At 35.6% G+C, this 26345-nt stretch overlaps 2 protein-coding genes across 2 annotated transcripts; one reads left to right on the top strand and one right to left on the bottom strand.

Moving 5' to 3' along the window:
• The first annotated feature begins 14556 nt into the window (after positions 1-14556).
• LOC148719198 (uncharacterized) lies at positions 14557-17306 on the top strand. The gene is made up of 3 exons (XM_088740535.1): positions 14557-14723; positions 15329-15444; positions 16938-17306. Exons 1-3 carry the CDS (start codon positions 14633-14635, stop codon positions 17130-17132), a joined length of 402 nt encoding a protein of 133 aa, XP_088596661.1. The 5' UTR covers positions 14557-14632; the 3' UTR covers positions 17133-17306.
• Positions 17307-18447: 1141 nt separating this feature from the next.
• On the bottom strand, positions 18448-21207 carry LOC148719197 (uncharacterized). The gene is made up of 4 exons (XM_088740526.1): positions 21100-21207; positions 20272-20476; positions 19683-19792; positions 18448-19081 (listed from the first exon to the last, which is right to left on the bottom strand). The coding sequence occupies exons 1-4, from the start codon at positions 21121-21123 to the stop codon at positions 18890-18892; spliced, it is 531 nt and encodes a 176-aa protein (XP_088596652.1). The 5' UTR covers positions 21124-21207; the 3' UTR covers positions 18448-18889.
• Positions 21208-26345: the final 5138 nt, after the last annotated feature.

Genomic DNA, 26345 nt, shown 5'->3' with positions numbered 1-26345 from the left:
TATTGTGGCTACGAATTATTTTCCAATGCAAACACTGCTAAGGTAATTTTTCCATTTCCCATGTTCCACATATTGTTACTTTTATCAATAAAAATTCACTTTGTGATTGGGCGTCGTCACGCATGGAAGGTCACTTATCAGTCTATTTCCTTTCTGGAGACTGTTTAATCGAGAGGGCGGGTCGTTCATCGTGTTCCGTGTTTGAATAAACAAACTAATTACATGAGACGAAAACTTGAAATTGTGTTAATCGTACATTCAAAACAGGAAAAGAGTCTTTAATTTGCTTAATTGATTAAGAAGCTTAATCCTCCGGAAGAATTTAAGCTGTTCTCACTGTAAGTATTCTTACAAATGTCAAATGTTTTGACATTTGGACATGAAGTACGGATATCTATCCTGAAAGCTTAATGACCGGGAAGTTGTTTGGTTTGCCATTAATTCATTTAGGTTAGCTAAAACAAATTGGGAATATCAGAGGTACATAACTACATAGGAAAGGATGATAGTAAAGAAACATTTTCAGAGCATTATACTGACAGCCAATAAAGTTTCACTTTTGTGAAAGCTGAAGGACATTGAAGTTTTCTAGGTCGACTGGGGTATTTCTCAGAAAGTTATTACGTAACCGCAATGGCAGTTGTCTGAATGGCCAGGTTTAGCAGATGCATGAATCACCACGTTTTGAAAAGAAATGTTTTTAGTGTCATGCGATCGGAACGGCTTTCTTTTCCTACTGAAGAGATATAGATTTTAAGAGATTATTGGAATGAGGTAAAACACATTTCTTAGTATACCAAGCCATTTAAGGATAACAGGCTAATCCTGCGGAACTCAGAGTTAAACTCCACAGAAAAACCGACACCTATTGTCTCTGATGAAGCTATCGTTCTCGACAACTTCAGTGAAAACTTTAGTTCAATACCAAACCGCAATTAAAATACTATGTAAAGAGAGCTAAATCAAGCTACCAAGCTGGCCACAAGAAAAATTATAAATTTCATTTCCTTACTCTAAATATGTACGAGACCAAAGTTGCATCGTAATAGTTCAACGCACTTCCTGTTGTTGATAAAAGCAACGAAATTCAAGATTCGACGAATTTTGTGCTTTGCGGTTTGCGTTGAAAGAAATCGGGAAAAAAAAGTAGCAGAGTTTACTTCATCACGTATCGAAAGAGTTTCTGTTTGACTAGCCAAAGAAACATTTCGTCCGCTACCTCAATAGAGATCGTGAGGTTTTTTAATTCTCGAAGGTGCCACACCTAAACGGGCTTCGTGATATGAATAAGACTTGTAGATGAAAAAAGCAACGCAAAACGTTGCAAGGTAAAAGAGAAGGAAGTCCCCAAAATTTCCGAATACGTGCTTTCAAGTGGTAGTTTGTCGTACGGGATGTACTGTTCAAACTAATTCCATTCTGCCAATGCATATTAAATACTTCCCTCTTCTTGATAAACTGTAAAGTGAACCCTATGATTATGTCTTAATCAACGCATTTTTGCTCTCCTGAGTTTTATTACTTTGTATATCTTTAGTGCAGTTATTGATTATATGTTTTCTTTCCACTCTGGATGAGGTCTGAAGGCCACGTTACAAATATCAAATCTTTAAATGTTTAGTCGAAAACAAACAGACAGGATGATTTTGTTCGTATTGATTTTCATGTTTTTTAAATCTCCACATGACTGACCTGGAATGACAAAGTACTTAGTGATTATTTCGCATTGTTCTAAGAGGCAAGAGAAGGCTTTACTTATTTCTAGAGTCATTTTTTGGATATTCGTGATTGCTTTTATTTTTCTTACGTTCATTGTTACCAAGCAAAGGCTAAACATGAAAATCTTTGGTACGCGTCATGCTCGTTCGCTTTGCGTTGTAACGATAACAAGTCACTTTATCGTTTCAGCAAGGACCAGTTTTTTCGTTGCAGAAAAGTTTTAAAATTTATAAAATATCATGCTGTCGTTTTCAACATTGAAACGATAAGAATCCAGGAAGATATCCAGCGTCATTTTCCTCTTCCTTCGAGCTAAGAACAAAGCTAGTTTAAGACAGGCTCGTCAAATCAGTCGGATTAAAATTTGCTATTGAGCCGGCACAGATTATGTGAGTGTGTTACAGTGTTAATCTTTCCGATATTGCCAATACAGACCTTGAAACATTCAAGTCATTGACCCCAAAGAAAAATGTTATCCCAAAAGCCTAAAATAAATAATAAATCCATTCAGCGGCCTTTTGGTTGTGTTATCAATTCTTATATTTACAAAAATGCATTTTTTGATGCTTAACCTGTCTCCCTATAATTCTGAAGACGGCTGTAAAATGTTCTGTCTTAATTTACTTTGAATTGCTTAGAATACGGGAAAGATGAACTTATGTCGCCCTGAAATTTTATTCAGAATTGCTATTTGTCATCAAAACCATAAATTACCAAACGTATCAACGGTAAAATTTACTGATTTCACTTTTTCGTACAGGTAGAAATTCAAATCCAAATCTTGATGTGACTGAAAAAAGATAAATGGAGAGGACTCCTGGGGTCAACATTAAGACTTGAAAATTTTGGTTCACAAACAAGGAGAACAAGATGGATTAATAATTAGAATGAATAATACAACATTTGTATTATATTTATGTACTGCAAAAGAATTAATAACTGTTATTAAAAGATTTTTTTCTGAATGTTGATACTAAAACAATTCAGTGTCCCTTGCAGAACCCTTCAGCAAATCTATCTTAATCAACTGCCTTTTCACTAGTGATACAGTAAAGTCTATCAAGGAATACATTGAAGACCTTAATCAGAAAGATCTATAGAACCTCCAAATACGTACATACTCTTTGATCAAGAGAGGAAGAGATGTTGCCACATATGTCAATAAGTAGTGGAGTAAAGGCAAAGAATGTGAAAAAAAAATTGGATATCTTAAGATACGATTGTAAAAGATCCACAGAAAAAGTCTGAAAGCAAAGTGCCAGAGAGGTCAATTATTAAGACTACCTTTATCTCAAGCTTTGAAATTGTGTATCACGCGAGCAATAAGTCTGGAACAATGCCATGCATAATGGAAAATCACAAATGAGCTTAAGCAGACAGGCATTTCATATTTAGAGACTGCTTTACATTGGATATAGGGATGACCTGGATCTTAAAACGATGGGATGAAAGAAAACTAACTCAGAACTTTGCAAGGTACAAGGGAGGGAAGTTCCGAAAGCTTCTCAACTCATTTTTTGCAGAATATATGCTTTAGGCGGCTGTTCGTCGTTCGGATTTTTCTGTTCAAAACGATGAATATGACATACCTCAATTTCCTGGATCCAACCACAGTAGGCAACGTGATGTCTTTATATATGCATTTTTGACTCTATAAATTTCAATCGTAGTTTGTTATTCTATTTTCTTCGTATTCTTCTATAGATTGCAAAGTAAGAAGGCCCACGTTTCAAATATTACATATTTTTTCTCGAAAACGAATACAAAGATGATTTTGTCGGATGAACTATGATGCTTATTGAATTCTGCATTTGGGTGTACCAGACCTGGAATGACATACCTTTCTGTTATGTTAATGATTATTTGATATATTGTTTGAAAGAGCCTTAAGTTTTTGCTGGAGTCCCTTTTTTTGAATATTCATACTCGCTTTTATTTTTCTTGCGTTGATTGTTACCATGTGAGTGAAGACAAAACTTGAGAAATATGATAGGCCAAATATATGTTCTTTGACTTCGCATTGAAACGATAACAAGTTTTCAGTTTATCGTTTCAACAAGGACTATTTCTTCTTTTCAGAATAAAATGTTATCAGGATAAAATACTTTATCATTATAAAATACTCGTGTCGTGGTTCTAAACATTAAAACATTAGGAATGCGGGGAGATTAAAGAGGCTGTGATATCCAGTGGTCTTTTCCTATTCCTCTCATGCTAAGAAAAGGGAATCAGTTCATGACAGCGTCATCTAATCTATCCAATTATAATTTGAGCCGGTACAGATTATCTGTGTATATTGCACTGATAAACTTCCCAATATGGCCAGATCATGAAAAACTTGACGTTATTGACCCCAGTGACAACTGTTATCCCTAAAAAACCTGACATAAAAATAATGACATTCAGCTGCCTTTATTTATCTTGTCAGTCTTTATATAAGAATGTAGGTTTAACGCTTAAGCTGTTTCTTCATTTGACTATCCGGCTGCATGCACACTTCCGGCCGTAGGTTTTTTTTTTAGTTTCAATTTGAATTGTTTAAATCACAGAGAACCTTAACATATTTTCTCTGGAATTTTTGGTCTCTTTCATCTATTTATTTGTTTTCTTTCCTCTCAGAATTGCTGATATGCAGCTCCCAGTCTTGAAAGATAAAAATTTATTTCCGATGATACATAGTAATGAAGATAAAGAAATAGAGAGGAAACGTAATGAAAACCATTTAACAAGTTAGAAAAGTTAGCTTCTTAACAAGGAAAACAAGATGGATCAATGTAGACGAAAGATTTGTAATCTGTATGATATAATTAGTAATTGTTGACAATAGATTAATGAGGAGTTATCTTGTGAATGTTGAAGCTATTGAAGGTAATGAGCCGACAATCTCTGCAGTAAGAGAGTTGTTAGACTTTGGGCCTTGAAAGAAAATGGAAAATTGCCGGATATTTCTTCTTCATAACGAAAGAGGAAATAAGTTTAATTACCTTACATTGTCACGGTATTTTGCAGCCTCGGATTTGATTGTGGAGATGTTTTCAAATTTTTCCGGATCGAGAACATAAACCAACCATGCTGCTCCAAATTAATTTTGTGGAATTAAAGCAAGTTATGGTTATTAAAACTGTGATATGGCATAACTTGAGATGAGAGTGTTTTTTGAGAGGTAGAAACTAAATATAAATATTATATTCATATATTTGGATATTTAACTCGCTAGAATAATCATGTGAGACCAAGCTCAATTTTTATCCAAAGCTACTTGAAGAGATACTGTTTCATTAAATTTTGCAATTGGTCTCCCACTAATAATGCATTTTTCCGGGTTTTTTTCAAGCTTAGTTTAAAGAGCATTTGTTTGCTGCTAATCAAGTTGAAATTAATCTTATTCACAATTCAAAGTACTCACCAAGAAATCTAGATCAGCCTGTCAAATAACTGGATTCGTATCGTCTCTAAATAAGATTGACTCAAGCTTTGAAGTGCTACTCAAGTCATATATCTTATTCACAAAGAAATTGACCCCTGTGGAGGCCCAGAATAAAATTATTCGAAATCTGCGATTGACCTCTGTCCAAAAATACACTGTGTTTTCTCTGAAAATAGCCTTCACCCACTTCAACAACAGACCACAAATATCTCAGTTATAAATTCTATCACAGAGAATATCGTGATTCAAGGCATCAAAGACCTTAGAGAGATCTATTAAAACTCCAGATGCACACGCCTTGAGGTCCAAGGAGGAAGAAATTCTCTTATAAAACTCCATAAGTTGTAGAGTGAAGGCATAATCATAAGGTAATTTGGTAATATCAACTATGTTGAAATTGTAAATTGGCCACCGTAAAGAGTTAAAAAGCTGACGTTTCGAGCGTTAGCCCTTCGTTACGGTGGCCAATTTACAATTTCAACTTAGTTGATATTACCACATTACCTCGTTACTCCCACTGACGCAGCACTACAGTTTGTTTAGAAACTTACCCCCTCTAAGAAAATCATAAGATGATTTGAGATACGATTATAAATGATTGGCTCAAAGAATTCGAAAAGTAGGGAAGTATCGAGACACGTCTATAATTTGCAAAACTAGCTTTATCCCAGCTTTGAATATATGTATCACGCGAGCGATACGTCTGGAACAATGCCATACAAAACAGATATGTTACAAATGTAGATAGGCAAGGCAGATATCATAGATAAAGACTGCTTTACATGAGACATAGGGATTCCAACAACTTTTCCAGCAAACTTTCCTTTTCCTTTGCCAAGCTTTACATGACAAAAAAAAAATCAATAGATTGATTGTTCTAAATAAAATGCCATTAGGGGATATGTTGAATTGTATTTCTTAGCCAAGCTTGGCTCAATGGTAGAAAACTATGGACAAAATGTGTTTTTATTAGTTTTAGAATAACTTACTTTTAAAGTTGTGTTTAAAGAAATAAAAAGCGCGCGAGAACGCAAGTAAATCATGTGGGACAGCAATCAAAAGGAATGACGCAAACAAAAGAGCACAAGGCAAATGAAAATATCCATCAGATCTGCGACGAGGCAACTTAGAAACAAGGTCCTCGTAGAGTACTGGGCCTGAATCAAAAGGGCCGAAGTGTTTCGAAAGGAGAGAGAAAGAGGGATAATAATTCGTTATTTCCATTTCTGGAATTTAGGCTGAAATGATTTTCGAATTCCTCGACAATTACAATAGTTTTACTCTTAGCACACGAGGACAACTTTACTTTGGTATATGGATAAGTTTGTTCTTTGCAGTACAAAGTGCTTAACTGAATGGTTTGCCATTATTGGAAAGTAATGGATTTTATTGCTCATTTTGTTTTGTGGTTGTTGTTGTTGTTGTTATTTCTATAGTTTTTTGTTTTGTTGTCTATACATCTTGTCCAGGAGTAGATAAACTTTCAGCTTGGTTGATCCGGATTTAAACATAAAGTCGGATTGATTGATCAGGTTCGAACATAGCGCATACCTACATAACCGTATACTGACACCCTGTCCAAAACATTTCCTTAACTAGATTTGCCTTGAACAATCTTCTCAGCCCTTGATAGATTACAATTACAATATTCTTGTATATTTATTGAATCTTTTGTTGAACCGAAATCTATGTAAGATGTTTTAGCGTCCACACACTGCCCGCCGAGACTAGCTATGCTATTTGTGGGTAGTGGTTGATTATGTTAAGTTAAGTTTAACGCCATTACAATAAAGGAATAAAGAATAAAAAATTAAGAATAAAGGATCACAGGAAGGATCACAATGATCACATTCTGGGAAGCAGATGTCAGTGGTGTATCCTGAGCATGGCTGAATTGGCAAGAGTTAAACGTTTGAATCCTATAACAACAGTAGATTATATATTTATTCCCACCTCTTCAATTTCCCTAACCTAAATGTCCATGGGCGAAAACCTTATCACCATCCTAAGAAATCAATATCTTTCCTATTATCAATCAATATCTTTCCTATTATCATTTAATATCTTTCCTATTATCAATTAATACCTTTCCTATTATCAATCAATATCTTTCCTATTATCAATCAATATCTTTCCTATTATATCTCATTCTCCTATCGTCAAAGTAAAACAAGTTTGTCAATTTTATGTTGCTCCCTTTTTCACTCCTTCTTTTATATTGCATTACATTTAAGATGCACTTAATACCCATTATATACGCGATCCCCTTCTTCACTTTAGTTTCGGAAAAAGATCCCGCACCTATTTAGGCTTTCATAGTATTTCCTGTTGGACAAGATTTTATCATTTGATCCAACACATATATTCTCAAAAGGTAAAAAGTCGTATACTGAAGCAATGATGAAGTACCTTTTTTCAATTTTTGCTCAGAAGGTAAACTTTCTTAACTCAAATTATACACGACTTGAGAAGGAAACCTGCTGTTGTATACATCACTGAAAAAATGATGTAATGCCGTTGAGGAGTTAATTAAAGATTTTTTTGGCTGATTTGGATTTCCTTAGCGATAAAGCACCAATAAAATGCTCGATGACTGACAGCCTCAATGCATAGCTTTTGTCATTTTCCAGAATCAACATGATAGCAGAACTTTCCCCAAAAGAAAAAACACAAGCCAAAATAAGGTGTAAAAAAACAAATCCCATTAAGAGATTTCCCAACTGATATTTCCAGAATACAATCCGTGAGTGAATAAGAGGTGTTTGGTCCAAATTACCTCCAGTTTTGATATGGATGCCAAGTACTTCCTTCTCGTGCAGCCCGTCGTAAGATAACTATAGTGAGTAAGACGAGGTTTCTACTAAGTTTGAAGACCTTTATTGCTGCTCTGATTTTTTCGCAACCTTTATTAATTAAACAATGTTGGAAAGTTTAGACTTTCGCTTGTTCACACAAGCGAAATCAGTTTTTTTAAAACTAAAAAAAGAAGAGAAACGAGCGAACACTGTTTTTATGCAGTAAATGGTTTGAACCCGGGGGTAACATGTGAAGGTGTAGTCTGATCGTCCGGGTGAGTGTAGTCCTGAGAAGGACTGTTGTCGGTGGCAGTGACTGACGTTTCGACAACCTGTGCGGAAGTCATCATCAGAGTCAAGTGAGTGATTGTTGTCAGTAGAATGTTCTTATTCCAGTTCGTGTGAAATGATCGGTTGGTTTTGCCGTGATGTTATTGGCTGTAAGACTCAAGTGACGTAAGTCGTTCGTGATTGGTCTGTTTCGGTCTGTCGGTAAAGCTAGGTTGTTCTTTTTCGGTCGTTTGTGATGTTTATGTCGTGAATGAGTCGTTTGTATGGGGCGGGTAGTTGTTGACATCTGTTTAGGGGAGTCTGTTCTAAGTTAGTAAACCAGCTTTCCAGAGTCAGTCGTTGAAAATAATCAGTGCTGTAGGTTAGGCATTGCGCAGAGTCCCAGTCAATGTTGTGGTTGGTAAGTCGATGGTGTTCAGCAATGTGATTGCTGACATCACCTTTCGCTTGTTCACACAAGCGAAATCAGTTTTTTTAAAACTAAAAAAACACTCACCGACCCACTACCACTACCGAAACAAACGACACCGCAACCCCTACGACTACAGCAACCATACCGTACATAAAAGGTATGTCTGAAAACATCTCGCGCATCTTACTACCCTTCAATATCCGCGTCGCCCACAAACCCATCACCACACTACGTCAGTTACTAACCAACGTTAAAGACAAAGACGAACCGAGGAACAGACAGGGAACGATTTATAAGATCAATTGTTCCGACTGCCAAGCCTGCTACATCGGTGAGACTGGCAGAAACCTCACAACAAGGCTGACTGAACACAGACGGGCGACGAGGAAAGGTGATGTCAGCAATCACATTGCTGAACATTATCGACTTACCAACCACAACATTGACTGGGACTCTGCGCAATGCCTAACCTACAGCACTGATTATTTTCAACGACTGACTCTGGAAAGCTGGTTTACTAACTTAGAACAGACTCCCCTAAACAGATGTCAACAACTACCCGCCCCATACAAACGACTCATTCACGACATAAACATCACAAACGACCGAAAAAGAACAACCTAGCTTTACCGACAGACCGAAACAGACCAATCACGAACGACTTACGTCACTTGAGTCTTACAGCCAATAACATCACGGCAAAACCAACCGATCATTTCACACGAACTGGAATAAGAACATTCTACTGACAACAATCACTCACTTGACTCTGATGATGACTTCCGCACAGGTTGTCGAAACGTCAGTCACTGCCACCGACAACAGTCCTTCTCAGGACTACACTCACCCGGACGATCAGACTACACCTTCACTGTTTTTATGTTGCACCCCATGATAAAAGGGAATGACTTTAATAGGACAGATTTTAATGATACTTTCGTGGTCTGATTTTATTCACTTTAAGACTGCCAAACGACAAATAGCCTATAGTACCTATTTTTTAGGAATATTTTAAAGGAAATAAGAGAAGGCTCTGCGGAGGAATATTTAGTGATAGCTGACAGTGATGATTTACTTAATTTTCAATCGATTCACCCTATTTTGCATATCCTGTTTGTGACAGATTTCAACTTTTGTTATCATGTACCGAATAAGAACTAATCGCAATTTATTCACGAGTTTTAAAGCCAAGCACATGTACAAATTCAATAATCCTTGTATTTTCATTACAACATTTCTCATGCCATACATATGGCTGCACATCCCTACATTTCTGCCACTCATGGGCCAAACGTATTCATTATAGTTCACATTTTTTTAGCTTGCAGTGATATTTTTATACCTTGTTGTTTTAATCGAATTGCCACTTAAAAGGTCATATAAATGGTCAGAATTCGCCAAACTTTAGTGGTATGATAAAACTCAATTGATTTTATATCATTCCGTTTTCCCATCAACGCCCTTAAATATGTCCTCTTTAGAATGGAAAGAGAAATCTTGAACCGCGAGATCGATCGCGATATATCAATACGTGAGGTCGTTACACAGTCTCGAATTGGCAATGATTGATTTGACCCAAGGGTAAACGTTTTTTTCGCCCACTCACTTGACTGCTAGAGTTGAAAAATTTGGTTCACAAACAAGGAGAACAAGATGGATTAATAATAAGAATGAATAATACAACATTTGTATAATGTTTATATATTGCAAAAGGTTTAGTAACTGTTGTTAAAAGATTTTTTTTCTAAATGTTGATACTAAAACAATTCAGTGTCCCTTGCGGAACCCTTCAGCAAATCTATCTTAATCAACTGCCTTCTCACTAGTGATACAGTAAAGTCTATCAAGGAATACATTGAAGACCTTAATCAGAAAGATCTATAGAACCTCCAAATACGTACATACTCTTTGATCCAGAGAGGAAGAGATGTTGCCACAGATATCAATAAGTAGTGGAGTGAAGGCAAAGAATGTGAAAAACAATTTGGATATCTTAAGATACGATTGTAAAAGATCCACAGAAAAAGTCTGAATGCAAAGTGCCAGAGAGGTCAATAATTAAGACTACCTTTATCTCAAGCTTTGAAATTGTGTATCACGCGAGCAATAAGTCTGGAACAATGCCATGCATAATGGAAAATCACAAATGAGCCTAAGCAGACAGGCATTTCATATTTAGAGACTGCTTTACATTGGATATAGGGATGACCTGGATCTTAAAACGATGGGATGAAAGAAAACTAACTCAGAACTTTGCAAGGTACAAGGTAGAGAAGTCCCGAAGGCTTCTCAATTCATTTTTGCAGAATATATGCTTTAGACGGCTGTTCGTCGTTCGGATTTTTCTGTTCAAAACGATGAATATGACATACTTCAATTTCCTAGATCCAACCACAGTAGGCAACGTGATGTCTTTATTTATGCATTTTTGACTCTGTAAATCTCAATCGTAGTTTGTTATTCTATTTTCTTCGTATTCTTCTATAGATTACAAAGTCTGAAGGCCCCACGTTTCAAATATTACATATTTTTTCTCGAAAACGAATACAAAGATGATTTTGTCGGATGAACTATGATGCTTATTGAATTCTGCATTTCAGTGTACCAGACCTGGAATGACATATTTTTCTGTCATGTTAATGATTATTTGGTATTGTTTGAAACGGTCAGGAAAAGCCTTACGTTTTTGCTGGAGTCCCTTTTTTTGAATATTCACAATTGCTTTTATTTTTCTTGCGTTGATTGTTACCATGTGAGTGCGGACAAAACTTGAGAAAATATAATAGGCCAAATATATATTCTTTGACTTCGCATTGAAACGATGACAAGTTTTCAGTTTATCGTTTCAACAAGGACTATTTCTTCTTTTCAGAATTAAATGCTATCAGAATAAAATACTTTTTCATTATAAAATACTCGTGTCGTGGTTTTAAACATTAAAACATCAGGAGTGCGGGGAAATTAAAGAGGCTGTGATATCCAGTGGTCTTTCCTATTCCTCTCATGCTAAGTAAAGAGAATCAGTATATGACAGCTTCATCTAATCTATCCAATTATAATTTGAGCCGGTACAGATTATCTGTGTATATTGCACTGATAAACTTCCCAATATGGCCAGATCATGAAAAACTTGACGTTATTGACCCCAGTGACAACTGTTATCTCTACAACCTGACATAAAAATGATGACATTCGGCTGCCTTTATTTATCTCGTCAATCTTTATAATAGAATGTAGGTTTAACGCCTAAGCTGTTTCTTCATTTGACTATCTCTGCACACTTCCGGCCGTAGATTTTTTTCTTTCGTTTCAATTTGAATTGGTTAAATCACAGAGAACCTTAACATATTTTCTCTGGAATTTTTAGGTCTCTTTCATCTATTTATTTGTTTTCTTTCCTCTCAGAATTGCTGATATGCAGCTCCTAGTCTTTAAAGATAGAAATTTATTTTCAATAATACATAGTAATGAAGATAAAGAAATAGAGAGGAAACGTAATGAAAACCATTTAACAACTTAGAAAAGTTAGCTTCTTAACAAGGAAAACAAGATGGATCAATGTAGACGAAGGATTTGTTATCTGTATGATATAATTAGTAATTGTTGATAATAGATTAATGAGGAGTTATCTTGTGAATGTTGAAGCTATTGAAGGTAATGAGCCGACAATCTCTGTAGTAAGAGAGATGTAAGACTTTGGACCTTGAAAGAAAATGGAAAATTGCGGATATTTCTTCTTCATAACGAAAGAGGAAATAAGTTTAATTACCTTACATTGTCACGGTATTTTGCAGCCTCGGATTTGATGGTGAAGATGTTTTCAAATTTTTCTGGAGTTATGGATTGAGAACATAAACCAACCATGTTGCTCCAAATTAATTTTGTGGAATTTAAGCAAGTTATGGTTAGTAGAAATGTGATATGGCATAACTTGAGATGAGAGTGTTTTTTGAGAGGTAGAAACTAAATATAAATATTATATTCATATATTTGGATATTTAACTCGCTAGAATAGTGATGTGAGACTTCCAAGCTGAATTTTTATCCAAAGCTACTTGAAGAGAGACTGTTTCATTGAATTTTGCAATTGGTCTCCCACTGATAATGTATTTTTCCAGCTTTTTTTCAAGCTTAGTTTAAAGAGAGTTTGTTTGCAGCTAATCAAGTTGAAATTAATCTTATTCACAATTCAAAGTACTCATCAAGACATCTAGATCAGTCTGTCAAATAACTGGACTCGAATCGTCTCTAAATAAGATTGACTCGAGCTTTGAAGTGCTTCTCAAGTCATATATCTTATTCACAAAGAAAGAGACCCCTGTGGAGGCCCACAATAAAATTATTCGAAATCTGCGATTGACCTCTGTCGAATGATACACTGTGTTTTCTCTGAAAATAGCCTTCACCCACTTCAACGGCAGACCACAAATATCTCAGTTATAAATTCTATCAGAGAGAATATTGCGATTCAAAGCATCAAAGACCTAAGAGAGATCTCTAAAATGCTACAGATATGGGAAATCTATCAGTGCTGAAAGTACATTTAGTCAAATTGTTATTATTAAATTAGACAGGAAATGGGAACGATTCTCGTGTACGCAAAGATTATTCACTTTTTGAGCCCTCTTATTTTATTTTTGTTGGTGTAATGAGAAAAAGGAAGATACAGCAATCAAACTTTATTTCATTATGTCAGTTTAGAAATCGTAAATAAACAGATAGAGAGTTGGTTCTAAGAATTCTTTCTATATACGTGTTCGAATTTGAAAAACATGATTCAGACTTTAAATTATTGCGTGGGTAGTTTATTGACGACAATGTTTTCATGCATGCTTGAGAATCTGGTCTCAAATGTTCGAGAATTTGGAAAACTTCTGTTAGGATGCCCTCAATGTCCACTTTTTGTGGTTCAACCAGATTTTTCCCCCTTCGTACGTGCCAGATATTACTCCCACAGGGCAGAGGCAGGAAGGAACATGTTTTAAGTTTTCCTCTGAAAACAATAAAGTTAGAAATAAAGTAAATACAGCTACGGAATTGGTCAACCGACATGACCACAATCTCTTACGTTGGTTTTTTTTTTTTTTTCCTTTTTTTTGCCAATGTATTAGACGATGATTCAATAAGCAAAGAACGCCAAATAAAGCAAGAATGGCCTGTTCATGGCATATAAAGAGCTTAACACCTTGTCAGCTCTTATGTCTAATCAACTCTTGCTTAAACACTTTCGAGGTAGAGAACGTAATGGATCCAAAACACACTTTAGTTTTCCTGATGAGTATTTACGTTATAATCTTGCAAAACTACTTCAAGGAGCAATAGTCAAGTATACCCTTTGGATAAGGGAAAGTATGATACCGTTATAATGCCAGTGCACCGGTATCTCAGAGGTCATGGGTTCAAATCTCAGAAATTAAGGCTTTTTCAGGCCTTGTTTTCACTACTGCCTAAGTGATTTTCGTATATTCACAGTAATTCATAATACCGTGTGTAGTTTTTATTCACTCTCCTAGGCTATTCAAATTATTTTGTGAAAAGGTACTTGGTTATATCAAATAGGTTGAATTGTAAATTGGCCACCGTGACGGGTTAAAAAGCTGACGTTTCGAGCGTTAGCCCTTGGTCTGAGCGAATGACGAAGGGCTAGCGCTCGAAACGTCAGCTTTTTAACTCGTTACGGTGGCCGATTTACAATTTCAACTTAGTTGATGTAACCAATTACCTTGTTACCCCCACCGACGCAGCACCACTGTTTCTTTAGAAACTTTCACCCTTTATATATTTTGTGAAAACCCCATAGACGCAACAAAATATGCTTATTTAGAAAATTATTCCCCATTCAGCCCACTCTCAAGTCTTTTAATAAGCAGACTGAGAAAGTAAGTCACCAAAATTATTAATTCGTAGGTTATAGCAGTGTGCTTCCTGGTAGAAGGGACAGCTAGGACGTTTTTCCTCCAATCAGAGTTCAGAAAACAAAACCAATGTATGGGAGGTAATCTCATGAAAATCCACTTAGCTTCAAAAGGTCCAAGTCAGGCGAAATGTGATGGTGCGAGTACAAGAGATGACAATACCAGTAAGTTATATGCTTTGTGCTTATACATTTATTAGATTCGTTTTGAAATTACTGGTGATCCATGAGATCTGATTGGCTCTCATTGGAAGTGCATTATATTTTGCTTTAAATCTTTCCCAGCCAATGAAGAAGTTTTTTCTAAGAAACAGCAACCAATCAGATTTAAAGGCTTGTTTAAAGAAATCAGTCAAATTGCAGGAAAATGAAAACAACTTTTACAACTTGTAACAAACCAGCTCACTACTCGGGATCAAAAAAATATTTGTAAAGACTAAAAAATCTCGTATCCGAGTGACTGAATTTTGTGATTTAAAATAGATGTAATGAAGTGGTAATTGGACTTCATGTCGTGCAGTTTTGGTCTGAATCCATACTTGTGATTTAAAATCAAACTCGTGCTGCGCAATGATTTGATTTTGAAATCAGGCATATGATTTCACGCCAAAGTGCACTACACTCAGTTAAATTGTCATCCCTTATTACAATGACATAGGGCAGCAGTAGGTATCGTACTCTCCCTTTGCGGGATAACATGATGATTGGTGCTTTTTTCTAAGAGAAGAGATCACTTATATTTCATTTGTCAATTCCCCTTTAATGTTTAGGATTTTCAATTATAAAAGTCAGAGGCTTGAGGTGCTTCCAGTTTACTGATACAGAATCTAAAAATGCCAAATATGCGTTAAAAATCAAGAGAGGCACAAATGATGCTGAATTTGAGGTAGGTAAAATGAAACTTTATGTTTGCGTGTTTAATCATGGTTGGTTTTTGCGTCTTGCGCCATTTGTTCAGCTTCGCGTGTCTTTCATCCAGCGTGAAGCGTGAAACGCGGCTGAACTTCGTTGGATGAAAATTAAAGCGCGAACTGCACAACATTATATATATATTATATATATATATATATATATATATATATATATATATATATATATATATAGCGGTTATAAATTAATGACAGGAAGATCGTTTTACCATTACTCTGAGTTTCACGCAGCTTGCGCTGCGATCGTCAGACGGTTTATTATCGATGGAAAACATACCGTGCTATAAAGTCAATTAATAAATAGAAATTATAGTTAAAATAATAGGAAGCAATCAAGAAGACAAAAGGACTGTTTCTATTGGTTTCGCAAGTAGAACTTGTTTTCATGGCGGCACTTGGAAATGAGTTCTGATCGTTTGTTTAATGAAGTGGATTTGTCCGCGGTGATAATGAGGAATTTTTCGGCAAGGTAGAGGTTGCATGTTCTTGAATTTCCTTTGTAAGATGAGGCTTTGTGGATTGTCGACCAATGAATGGAGTAGGGAGTGTGCTCTTAAGTTCCCATTTGTATTTGGATAGGTCGGTGCTGTTAGCGTAGGCTTTGTTTCGGAATGAGAGGTAATGCTGCGTTTATCTTTGTTTAAAAGAATTTTCTGTTAGGCCGATGTAGTTTTTGCCCGTTTGGTCTTTGTTTGTGGTGACTTTAGCCTTGTAAATTAAGGAGGAAGCGAGGCAATTGTTCTGTAAGGGACAAGCTTGTTTTACTCTCCAGTTGCACTTGCGGTCTTGGCATTTTCTGATTGTGCCTCCTGATAATAGAATCTATGTTGTCCATACAACTGTAGCTGACTTTGATGGTGTTTTTGTTAAAGATTTTGTGATATATGTGATAGGTGGGGAAGTGCTTCTGAACAAGTGTAAGGAAAGTTTCACCGACGTTAGTTTGGACGTTTTTCCTGAAGCGGGGGTTGAACCATATCATCTAAAACTACATCGGCGGTGCACAGCGGTGTTCACCTTCAAATGTTCTGTTATTTAAGATCAAATGTAATTTCTCCTGATTTTTTGTGATCCCAATCACCGTATCTAAATTATCCAATTATTATAATCAATCATTGTAAGTAAATAACTACCTTTGTAAATAAAACATTGATTTAAAATAAAAAAATAAAAAATAAAAAAAAAAAGTTCTGTCTGCAGTTAGATATAGCTCTTTGGCATACAAAGCTTTGCTTTCATGTCCAAATTGAGCACTCTACCTAGGATGAGTCATAAAAGGGGAGGACTACAATTCAGCTTATTAGAGTTTAACAGTTTAGGTGGCAGTGAGGATCTATGACCAAAGCATTTCTATTTAATAATCGGTTTTGTTTTGTTTCATGATTGATTGCTTCTTCATTGTGTGTTTGTGGGTGAGGTATTTTTTTATTTTATCTCTTATAATTCTCAGAAAAGAGCATGTGACAACTCAGTTGGCAGTGAGTTCCTTTTTCAACAGAGGAAAGATAACGGAGTGTACAAGTATATGCAGCAAACGATGTGCCTTGGAATATCTTCCGATTGTGCTGATACAAATTTACGTTGGTTCAACACTGGAATCAACGACGGGCGATGTGCTTTCAAAAAGATGCTCAAGCGAAACTGATCTATATTTTTTTATTGATTATAGCAGCAAACAAAAGTTTAAAATAAATCGATTTGACATAGAAAAGTTCTGATTTTAGAAATTATGTTCCCTTAATGTCTATAAGGTTTTGTCTTTCCTATTGTTGGAGATAAGGACTCAAAGTGGACTCGAATAAAAGGATTAATTCCCAAAAAAGCCATCAGATGTGCACAATGTTTAATTTCAAACTAATATAACATTCCTACGCACTTTCCCGTGAATTTTGAAGAATTATTCGTCCACGAAAAAAAAAATTCTCACATTTTGACTTGACACCCGAACGCATCTATTCCCCCTCCCCCCCTCCCTAGGGAAGGTGAAATTAATGAAAAACTTCGATGGCGAAGACGATTTGAGGCGCCTATTAATAGTATTACAAGAAATATGAAATCAAGAGAATCAGTTCTTAACTGAAGCGAAATCTGAAATGAATCCCTTTCTTTAGATCTCGAGTAGCCGCCAACCTCTCTTTGTTCTTTACTCTGAACGCGTTAAAAAACTCTCACACAAGGTAATCATATCCATAATTAAATAATAAATAATACATGATTTTATTTCAAAAGCGGCATATAAAACTTTATATACAATCAAAAAATATAAAGCTCTTAATACCCTATATATCGTAAGGTGCAATTTTAACCTCAACGGCTGCTCAGAGGTGAATAGTATTTGCTATTCACTTCCGAAAATTACTATTCATTTGTGCAATATATACTTATTTAAAGTGAAAATAATAATAATAATGATGATGAAATAGATTTGATTATTTATTTACTTATTTATTATAATTTGATTAAAAAATCCCTAAAAGATGGACTAGATTTAAATTCTAACGCTAAATCGTTTCATAGGTTCGGTGCAAAAGATGAGAAAGCATTGTCACCGTAGGTTTCAAGTGGGGCTTTGGAACCTCTTGAAAGATACCTTTTGGCGGACCATATTAAGGTTTCTCTACAGGGCGCCAGTGTAAGTTTGCAGTTGGTGAACTGATTGGTAGCGAATTATCGTTGTCCAAGCGAGAACTAACAAAAGCATGCGCAGGTGATTTTGAGCTCTCGGAAGTCAAGTCCTGCCTAATTTCAAGACAAAATTTGGTAAAAATAAAACACACGCGTTCCTTGTTTAGTCAGATTATCCTTATTAATATTATCATGAATCGCGGTGACATGACGAGGACTTTGAAACATTCAAATATTACAATCAAATGTTGAATTCGATTTAAATAGGAAAAGATTAGAACTCATTCCTAATGCTTCTTTGCTTTAACGCTTTCTTTTTTTAATGTTCTTTGCTATTTGTTTGAGTTCCTGTTTCATTGATTTTGCAGGAGGTCAACTTATATAGACCCTAAAAAGCCATATCGATGTCCAGGAAGCCGTAAAAAAGATACTTTTAAACCGTTAAAGTCCAATTGAGAAAATGGCTACTAAACTGAACGAAAATTAATAAGGTCATCCGGGGCATGGCGCTCGGGTCAGACCCGTTAAAAACTCGGACAAAAGACTAAAGCAATAAGTCACGTATAAATTCAGTAGTAACTGAGTCCTGTCCTGTCGAACTTGCACCCGAACTCTTTATCTAAATACACTTTCTCCTTCGCTTATTATGTTGCAGTTGCAGATAGCATCAGGGAAAATTTTAAATATTAAAATACCTGTTAAATAACTGAAAGAGGAAATCAGAATAAAAAAAAAAAAGCCAAAAAGTCGTGCAAAATGAGAACCTCGCATAACATTTTAACGAAAGCCTCTGAAATGGCAACGCTTATCATTAATACTTGTATTGAATAAATACAAACTGGTGTCGCTACAGTCTGTGGATACTCCCACGTACATCGTGTCATGGTGTTTGTACACTCGAGTCAGTCCAGCTACTTTAATCTCATCAAAAAGGAACTCGCTGCCTGTGGAATTGTCACACTGCCCTTTCTGTAAATGGAAAAAGGATATGCTCATCAAAAATTTAAAACAACACAAAAAAAGTAAGTGGCGCTTGCCTTTTATACGCACTTAGCGGAGCGGCTTAAGTTTAAACCTGAGAGCGAGTGTGGCTTATCACATTTTTGACTTATTAAGGCTAATGTTTAGCTGATTAAAACGAGTTTGGGTAAAGATATCTACAATCAGAATAACATATAATGTGTCAGTATCTGTGAGTGTCCGTTGGGCTAGAATCTCGTTATACGAAGGGGTGTGTTTTTATAATATCTTAGAAGCTTTTAATGTTTTGTTGGAGCAATTTTCAAATGAATGTCAAAAGTGAAACAGGTATTCCTTCGCGCTGACCGTTTGTTGAGAAAACTTGGGTTTTGATGTTACGATTCTCAATTGGACATATCACATTTTGCCTATTGTTATGTTTTGATTAATTTGAAAACAAAGGATCTATCGTTTGTTATCCTCCGGAACCTTTTTATCGTACTCGGCACTGAGCGTCGAGCTCAGGCGATAATTTTTTTCCGTGGAGGAAGTTTGCCAAAGGGTGGTATCCTTTATGACAGTCTAGTATGTGAAAGATCCGTGAACTTACCTCAAAAACGATATGATTTGTTCCATTATTTACTTTCAATGCATACTTTGTACTCTGGTCAGCGGTGTACTCAATACATCTCTTTCCATTGATTATCCTAATTGAAAATTCTAAATGATAAAATTAAAAATAATGTTTACCAACATATATATATTTATATTTCTCGTGAGAAGGTCGAGAAAGCATTTTCGATGATACAATGGTTCTCGGAAAAAAACAGATAACTCATTCTTCTCATTGAGCGCTTTATGCGCTGGTCATTAACCTGTTTGTGATAGGATGGGAATTTTTTTTTTGGTAAATGAAACTTCATTTACTTAATGACAGAGCATCTGAGAATAAATCTACACCAGAGACTCGATATCCTTGTCTTGTGCCGCTTAAGTAATACATTTACCTTGCATCTTTCTATAATTTAACATTTTTTATTGGCAGGCGGCTCATTTTTTCAAAACACCTCCTCCCTAAGTTCTTGCAAACTTTCTGGAATTTTTCTCTTTTATCGAGGAACGATTTCTGAACAGGGATAAGCAACTTGTACGAAAATCAGAATATAAAGGTCTTCTTGTCACTTACACATGTTACTTACTTGTGTTTTTATCTTTTCTTTTCGCACCATCGCACTTCGCCCTGCACGGCCTTTCCGCACCTTGACAAGCTTTGTCTATATGAATTTTCACGAGATTACCTCCTGGACATCCTGTGTGTCTTTCTAATTTATATATTGACTGAAGGCGTAGCCCTCTAGAGTTTGATAAAGCTGTCACCTCAGCCAATGAGAAAAATATCATAACCTGTGTGGAAAATCAAAATAAGTTTGTAGTCAACCTGGCCCACCAAAAAGAGGGCAATCACGTAAAAAAGTTTAACCACTTCGGGGGTGGGAGGGTTCTGAAAATGACCGTGGCCAATTACAGTGATTAACTTTTCGACAAGCAGGGAGAAGTCAACATCAGAGTCAGGTGAGCGACTTGGATGTTTATGACTTGGGTCAACAGAGGAAAATCACGAGTTGTATGCTTAGGTCAGTAATTGCGAGAATCAAGGTTTGAATAATGCATTTCAAGTTGCAATTGAGCATGTTTCCAGTCAGTTTTTAATGATCTAAGGTCACCTTAATTCACGATAGTTGTACAAGTTAACAAACTAAAACGTTAATCAAGTCTAAATTTAAAAAATGGAATTTAAGTTACTAATGGAAAAAGTAATTCCATTCAAATGAAGGGAAAAAGGCCTGGTTTACTGAATGTAATATCCCTGGAGTGACAAGGAGCATTTTGTCCCGTTCCGTTTGTGTGGTTTCTTTGTTTGTTTCTTGATTCTATTTCAGTTAGGAAAGCTGCTTGGTCAAGCTTCTAAGTTTCTTTATAAAGGATCTTTTTCAGCAGCAACAATGAAAATTAAAAGTATTACTTACCAGGAGAGTATATTTATGATTCATTAGGCTATTGTACTTTCTCACAATATTTGATAAAGGTCAGCTTGACAGGTCAGCAAACGAATGAGCTCGTATCGTTGAAATACTTTTATTTATACTTCTGCGCCCTTAATCTTATTTTCGACAAGTAAGGCATTAGGAAGTTCAAGAATTTTTTGGTTAAAAAAGGGGCAGAGGTCTCAGTAACTTTGCACATTGAGATCCTAACCTCAAATGGAAATGCATCACTTATCTGCTGTCCGGTGGTCTCTCGTCGACGCACATGGAAACTCACAATAATTTTTGCCTGTATTCATTTGAATAACTTACAGTACTGTAAACTTCTCATGGCTGAACTCATAGAGAATTTCGGTGTACGAACTTAAATGATGCTGCTGCTGGAGTTTTCATAGTTACGTGAGTTGAAAATTAATACCAATAAAAAAAAAAGCACTGAGAGAGGAAGGGGGCGTTCGTGGTCACTGAAACGCTCAGGCACGCACCTAAAAACCAAAGCTCTATGGTTTATTAAATCATTCTACAAGCGATAAGCATGCAAAGAAACGTCTTCCTTCAAAAAGACGTTGATTGCCGTCATCGGAACGCAGAATAACAGATCTACATCACGTGCCACTTGAGTCTGCCGCCCAAATCATGTCGCCGGCATTAATGGCATGCATTGGCACGTAGTTAAACAAATATTGTGGCTACGAATTATTTTCCAATGCAAACACTGCTAAGGTAATTTTTTCAATTCCCATGTTCCAGATATTGTTACTTTTATCAATAAAAATTCACTTTACGATTGGGCGTCGTCACGCGTAGAAGGTTACTTATCAGTCTATTTCCTTTCTGGAGACTGTTTAATCAGAGAGGGCGGGTCGTTCATCGTGTTCCGTGTTTGAATAAACAAACTAATTAGATGAGACGAAAACTTGAAATTGTGTTAATCGTACATCCAAAACAGGAAAAGAGTCTTTAATTTGCTTAATTGATTAAGAAGCTTAATCCTCCGGAAGAATTCAAGCTGTTCTCACTGTAAGTATTCTTACAAATGTCAAATGTTTTGTTAGACCCTGCTGAACTAAAGAAAACAGTGACATGAAGTACGGATATCTAACCTGAGAGCTTAATGACCGGGAAGTTGTTTGGTTTGCCATTAATTCATTTAGGTTAGCTAAAACAAATTGGGAATATCAGAGGTACATAACTACATAGGAAAGGATGATAGTAAAGAAACATTTTAAGAGTATTATACTGACAGCCAATAAAGTTTCACTTTTGTGAAACCTGAAGGACATTGAAGTTTTCTAGGTGGACTGGGGTATTTCTCAGAAAGTTATTACGTAACCGCAATGGCAGTTGTCTGAATGGCCAGGCCTAGCAGATGCATGAATCACCACGTTTTGAAAAGAAATGTTTTTAGTGTCATGCGATAGGAACGGCTTTCTTTTCCTTCTGAAGAGATATAGATTTTACGAGATATAGTTTTTAAGAGATATAGATTTTAAGAGATATAGATTTTAAGAGATATAGATTTTAAGAGATATAGATTTTAAGAGATATAGATTTTAAGAGATATAGATTTTAAGAGATATAGATTTTAAGAGATATAGATTTTAAGAGATATAGATTTTAAGAGATTATCGGAATGAGGTAAAACACATTTCTTAGTATACCAAGCCATTTTAGGATAACAGGCTCATCCTGCGGAACTCAGAATTAAACTCCACAGAAAAACCGACACCTATTGTCTCTGATGAAGCTATCGTTCTCGACAACTTCAGTGAAAACTTTAGTTCAATACCAAACCGCAATTAAAATACTATGTAAAGAGAGCTAAATCAAGCTACCAAGCTGGCCACAAGAAAAATTATAAATTTCTATTCCTTACTCTAAATATGTACGAGACCAAAGTTGCATCGTAATAGTTCAACGCACTTCCTGTTGTTGATAAAAGCAACGAAATTCAAGATTCGACGAATTTTGTGCTTTGCGGTTTGCGTTGAAAGAAATCGGGAAAAAAAAGTAGCAGAGTTTACTTCATCACGTATCGAAAGAGTTTCTGTTTGACTAGCCAAAGAAACATTTCGTCCGCTACCTCAATAGAGATCGTGAGGTTTTTTAATTCTCGCAGTTGCTTCACCTAAACGGGCTTCGTGATATGAATAAGACTTGTGGATGAAAAAAGCAACGCAAAACGTTGCAAGGTAAAAGAGAAGGAAGTCCCCAAAATTTCCGAATACGTGCTTTCGAGTGGTAGTTTGTCGTTCGGGATGTACTGTTCAAACTAATTCCATTCTGCCAATGCATATTAAATACTTCCCTCTTCTTGATAAACTGTAAAGTGAACCCTATGATTATGTCTTTATCAACGCATTTTTGCTCTCCTGAGTTTTATTACTTTGTATATCTTTAGTGCAGTTATTGATTATATGTTTTCTTAGTTTCCACTCTGGATGAGGTCTGAAGGCCACGTTACAAATATCAAATCTTTAAATGTTTAGTCGAAACCAAACAGACAGGATGATTTTGTTCGTATTGATTTTCATGTTTTTTAAATTTCCACATGACTGACCTGGAATGACAAAGTACTTAGTGATTATTTGGTATTGTTCTAAGAGGCAAGAGAAGGCTTTATTTATTGCTAGAGTCGTTTTTTGGATATTCGTGATTGCTTTTATTTTTCTTACGTTCATTGTTACCAAGCAAAGGCTAAACATGAAAATCTTTGGTACGCGTCATGCTCGTTCGCTTTGCGTTGTAACGATAACAAGTCACTTTATCGTTTCAGCAAGGACCAGTTTTTTCGTTGCAGAAAAGTTTTAAAATTTATAAAATATCATGCTGTCGTTTTCAACATTGAAACGATAAGAATCCAGGAAGATAAAAACAGGTTGTGATATCCAGCGTCATTTTCCTCTTCCTTCGAGCTAAGAACAAAGCTAGTTTAAGACAGGCTCGTCAAATCAGTCGGATTAAAATTTGGTATTGAGCCGACACAGATTATGTGAGTGTGTTACAGTGTTAATCTTTCCGATATTGCCAATACAGACCTTGAAACATTGAAGTCATTGACCCCAAAGAAAAATGTTATCCCAAAAGCCTAAAATAGATAATAAATCCATTCAGCGGCCTTTTAGTTGCGTTATCAATTGTTATATTTACAAAAATGCATTTTTTGATTCTTAACCTGTCTCCATATAATTCTGAAGACGGCTGTAAAATGTTCTGTCTTAATTTACTTTGAATTGCCTAGAATACGGGAAAGATGAACTTATGTTGCCCTAAAATTTTATTCAGAATTGCTATTTGTCATCAAAACCATAAATTACCAAACGTATCAACGGTAAAATTTACTGATTTCACTTTTTCGTACAGGTAGAAATTAAAATCCAAATCTTGATGTGACTGAAAAAAGATAAATGGAGAGGACTCCTGGGGTCAACATTAAGACTTGAAAATTTTGGTTCACAAACAAGGAGAACAAGATGGATTAATAATTAGAATGAATAATACAACATTTGTATTATATTTATGTACTGCAAAAGAATTAGTAACTGTTGTTAAAAGATTTTTTTTCTGAAGTTTGATACTAAAACAATTCAGTGTCCCTTGCGGAACCCTTCAGCAAATCTATCTTAATCAACTGCCTTCTCACTAGTGATACAGTAAAGTCTATCAAGGAATACATTGAAGACCTTAATCAGAAAGATCTATAGAACCTCCAAATACGTACATAATCTTTGATCCAGAGAGGAAGAGATGTTGCCACATATGTCAATAAGTGTGAAAAAAAATTGGATATCTTAAGATACGATTGTAAAAGATCCACAGAAAAAGTCTGAAAGCAAAGTGCCAGAGAGGTCAATAATTAAGACTACCTTTGTCTCAAGCTTTGAAATTGTGTATCACTCGAGCAATAAGTCTGGAACAATGCCATGCATAATGGAAAATCACAAATGAGCTTAAGCAGACTGGCATATGATATTTAGAGACTGCTTTACATTGGATATAGGGATGACCTGGATCTTAAAACGATGGGATGAAAGAAAACTAACTCAGAACTTTGCAAGGTACAAGGGAGGGAAGTTCCGAAAGCTTCTCAACTCATTTTTGCAGAATATATGCTTTAGGCGGCTGTTCGTCGTTCGGATTTTTCTGTTCAAAACGATGAATATGACATACCTCAATTTCCTGGATCCAACCACAGTAGGCAACGTGATGTCTTTATTTATGCATTTTTGACTCTATAAATCTCAATCGTAGTTTGTTATTCTATTTTCTTCGTATTCTTCTATAGATTGCAAAGTATGAAGGCCCACGTTTCAAATATTAAATATTTTTTCTCGAAAACGAATACAAAGATGATTTTGTCGGATGAACTATGATGCTTATTGAATTCTGCATTTGGGTGTACCAGACCAGGAATGACATATTTTTCTGTTATGTTAATGATTATTTGGTATTGTTTGAAAAGGTTAAAAAAAGCCTTAAGTTTTTGCTGGAGTCCCTTTTTTTGAATATTCATACTCGCTTTTATTTTTCTTACGTTGATTGTTACCATGTGAGTGAAGACAAAACTTAAGAAATATGATAGGCCAAATATATATTCTTTGACTTCGCATTGAAACGATAACAAGTTTTCAGTTTATCGTTTCAACAAGGACTATTTCTTCTTTTCAGAATAAAATGTTATCAGAATAAAATACTTTTTCATTATAAAATACTCGTGTCGTGGTTTTAAACATTAAAACATTAGGAATGCGGGGAGATTAAAGAGGCTGTGATATCCAGTGGTCTTTTCCTATTCCTCTCATGCTAAGAAAAGAGAATCAGTACATGACAGCTTCATCTAATCTATCCAATTATAATTTGAGCCGGTACAGATTATCTGTGTATATTGCACTGATAAACTTCTCAATATGGCCAGATCATGAAAAACTTGACGTTATTGACCCCAGTGACAACTGTTATCCCTAAAACCTGACATAAAAATAATGACATTCAGCTGCCTTTATTTATCTTGTCAATCTTTATAATGAAATGTAGGTTTAACGCTTCAGCTGTTTCTTCATTTGACTGTCCGGCTGCATGCACACTTCTGGCCGTAGGTTTTTTTTTTTAGTTTCAATTTGAATTGTTTAAATCACAGAGAACCTTAACATATTTTCTCTGGAATTTTTGGTCTCTTTCATCTATTTATTTGTTTTCTTTCCTCTCAGAATTGCTGATATGCAGCTCCT

Source organism: Stylophora pistillata, chromosome 12 (assembly GCF_964205215.1).
Source record: "Stylophora pistillata chromosome 12, jaStyPist1.2, whole genome shotgun sequence".
Lineage (NCBI taxonomy): Eukaryota > Metazoa > Cnidaria > Anthozoa > Scleractinia > Pocilloporidae > Stylophora > Stylophora pistillata.
Note: the sequence above shows the minus strand (reverse complement) of the source record. Positions and strands in the feature narration are given on the sequence as shown.

Bases quoted from the DNA above. Each gene is read 5' to 3' on its own strand.
- LOC148719198 (XM_088740535.1), top strand. From the start codon at position 14,633: ATGGGAGGTAATCTCATGAAAATCCACTTAGCTTCAAAAGGTCCAAGT. The intron at 14,724-15,328 runs GTAAGTTATATG...TTTAATGTTTAG, and splicing joins TACAAGAGATGACAATACCA to GATTTTCAATTATAAAAGTC. The intron at 15,445-16,937 runs GTAGGTAAAATG...TATAATTCTCAG, and splicing joins CAAATGATGCTGAATTTGAG to AAAAGAGCATGTGACAACTC.
- LOC148719197 (XM_088740526.1), bottom strand. From the start codon at position 21,123: ATGAATCATAAATATACTCTCCTG. The intron at 20,477-21,099 runs GTAAGTAATACT...TTTTCCACACAG, and splicing joins ATCATAAATATACTCTCCTG to GTTATGATATTTTTCTCATT. The intron at 19,793-20,271 runs GTAAGTAACATG...TTTATCATTTAG, and splicing joins AAGAAAAGATAAAAACACAA to AATTTTCAATTAGGATAATC.